The 379-nt window shown below is 31.9% G+C and overlaps 2 protein-coding genes across 2 annotated transcripts in view; both read left to right on the plus strand.

The window, feature by feature from the left end:
• Positions 1 to 379, plus strand: part of acss1 (acyl-CoA synthetase short chain family member 1) — a 27,443-nt gene that overhangs the window by 16,782 nt on the left and 10,282 nt on the right. The gene's annotated exons all lie outside the window — the stretch shown is intronic.
• Positions 1 to 379, plus strand: part of LOC118340523 (visual system homeobox 2-like) — a 3,937-nt gene that overhangs the window by 3,146 nt on the left and 412 nt on the right. The window contains exon 4 of the mRNA XM_035678550.1: positions 360 to 375. Coding sequence (XP_035534443.1) covers positions 360 to 375 — 16 coding nt within the window. The remainder of the gene's footprint in view (positions 1 to 359; positions 376 to 379) is intronic.

The raw sequence follows: 379 nt of genomic DNA on the forward strand, positions 1-379 counted from the left end.
TTAAGGACACTTAAGATTGTCTCCAGACATAGAAATACTCTGCTCGGAATAACATTAAGTGTATGATAGTGTTTTTTCCACAAAAAGGTTCAATTACCAGGTGAGAATTTAAAATAAATTACATCTGCTAATAATCTTAATCTGCAAATATTACTAATTTCAAAAGATGAGATTTAAAGTGAGCACAAATAAACTTTCCTCCTACAGCAGATTAATGCGGAAACAGTCTTCTAGTGTAAAATGTCTATCAATGTTTATGAACATTAGTGTAAATGTTAAAAGAGAGACAGAATAAATAGACAATGTTCTGCAAAGCTCAAACTTTAAATCTAATCCCTATCTGACCTTTATCTCTTCAGGTGTGGTTTCAGAACCGCAG

This window comes from Morone saxatilis, unplaced genomic scaffold (assembly GCF_004916995.1).
Source record: "Morone saxatilis isolate NCDOM2014 unplaced genomic scaffold, NCSU_SB_2.0 Contig7, whole genome shotgun sequence".
Classification (NCBI taxonomy): Eukaryota; Metazoa; Chordata; class Actinopteri; family Moronidae; genus Morone; species Morone saxatilis.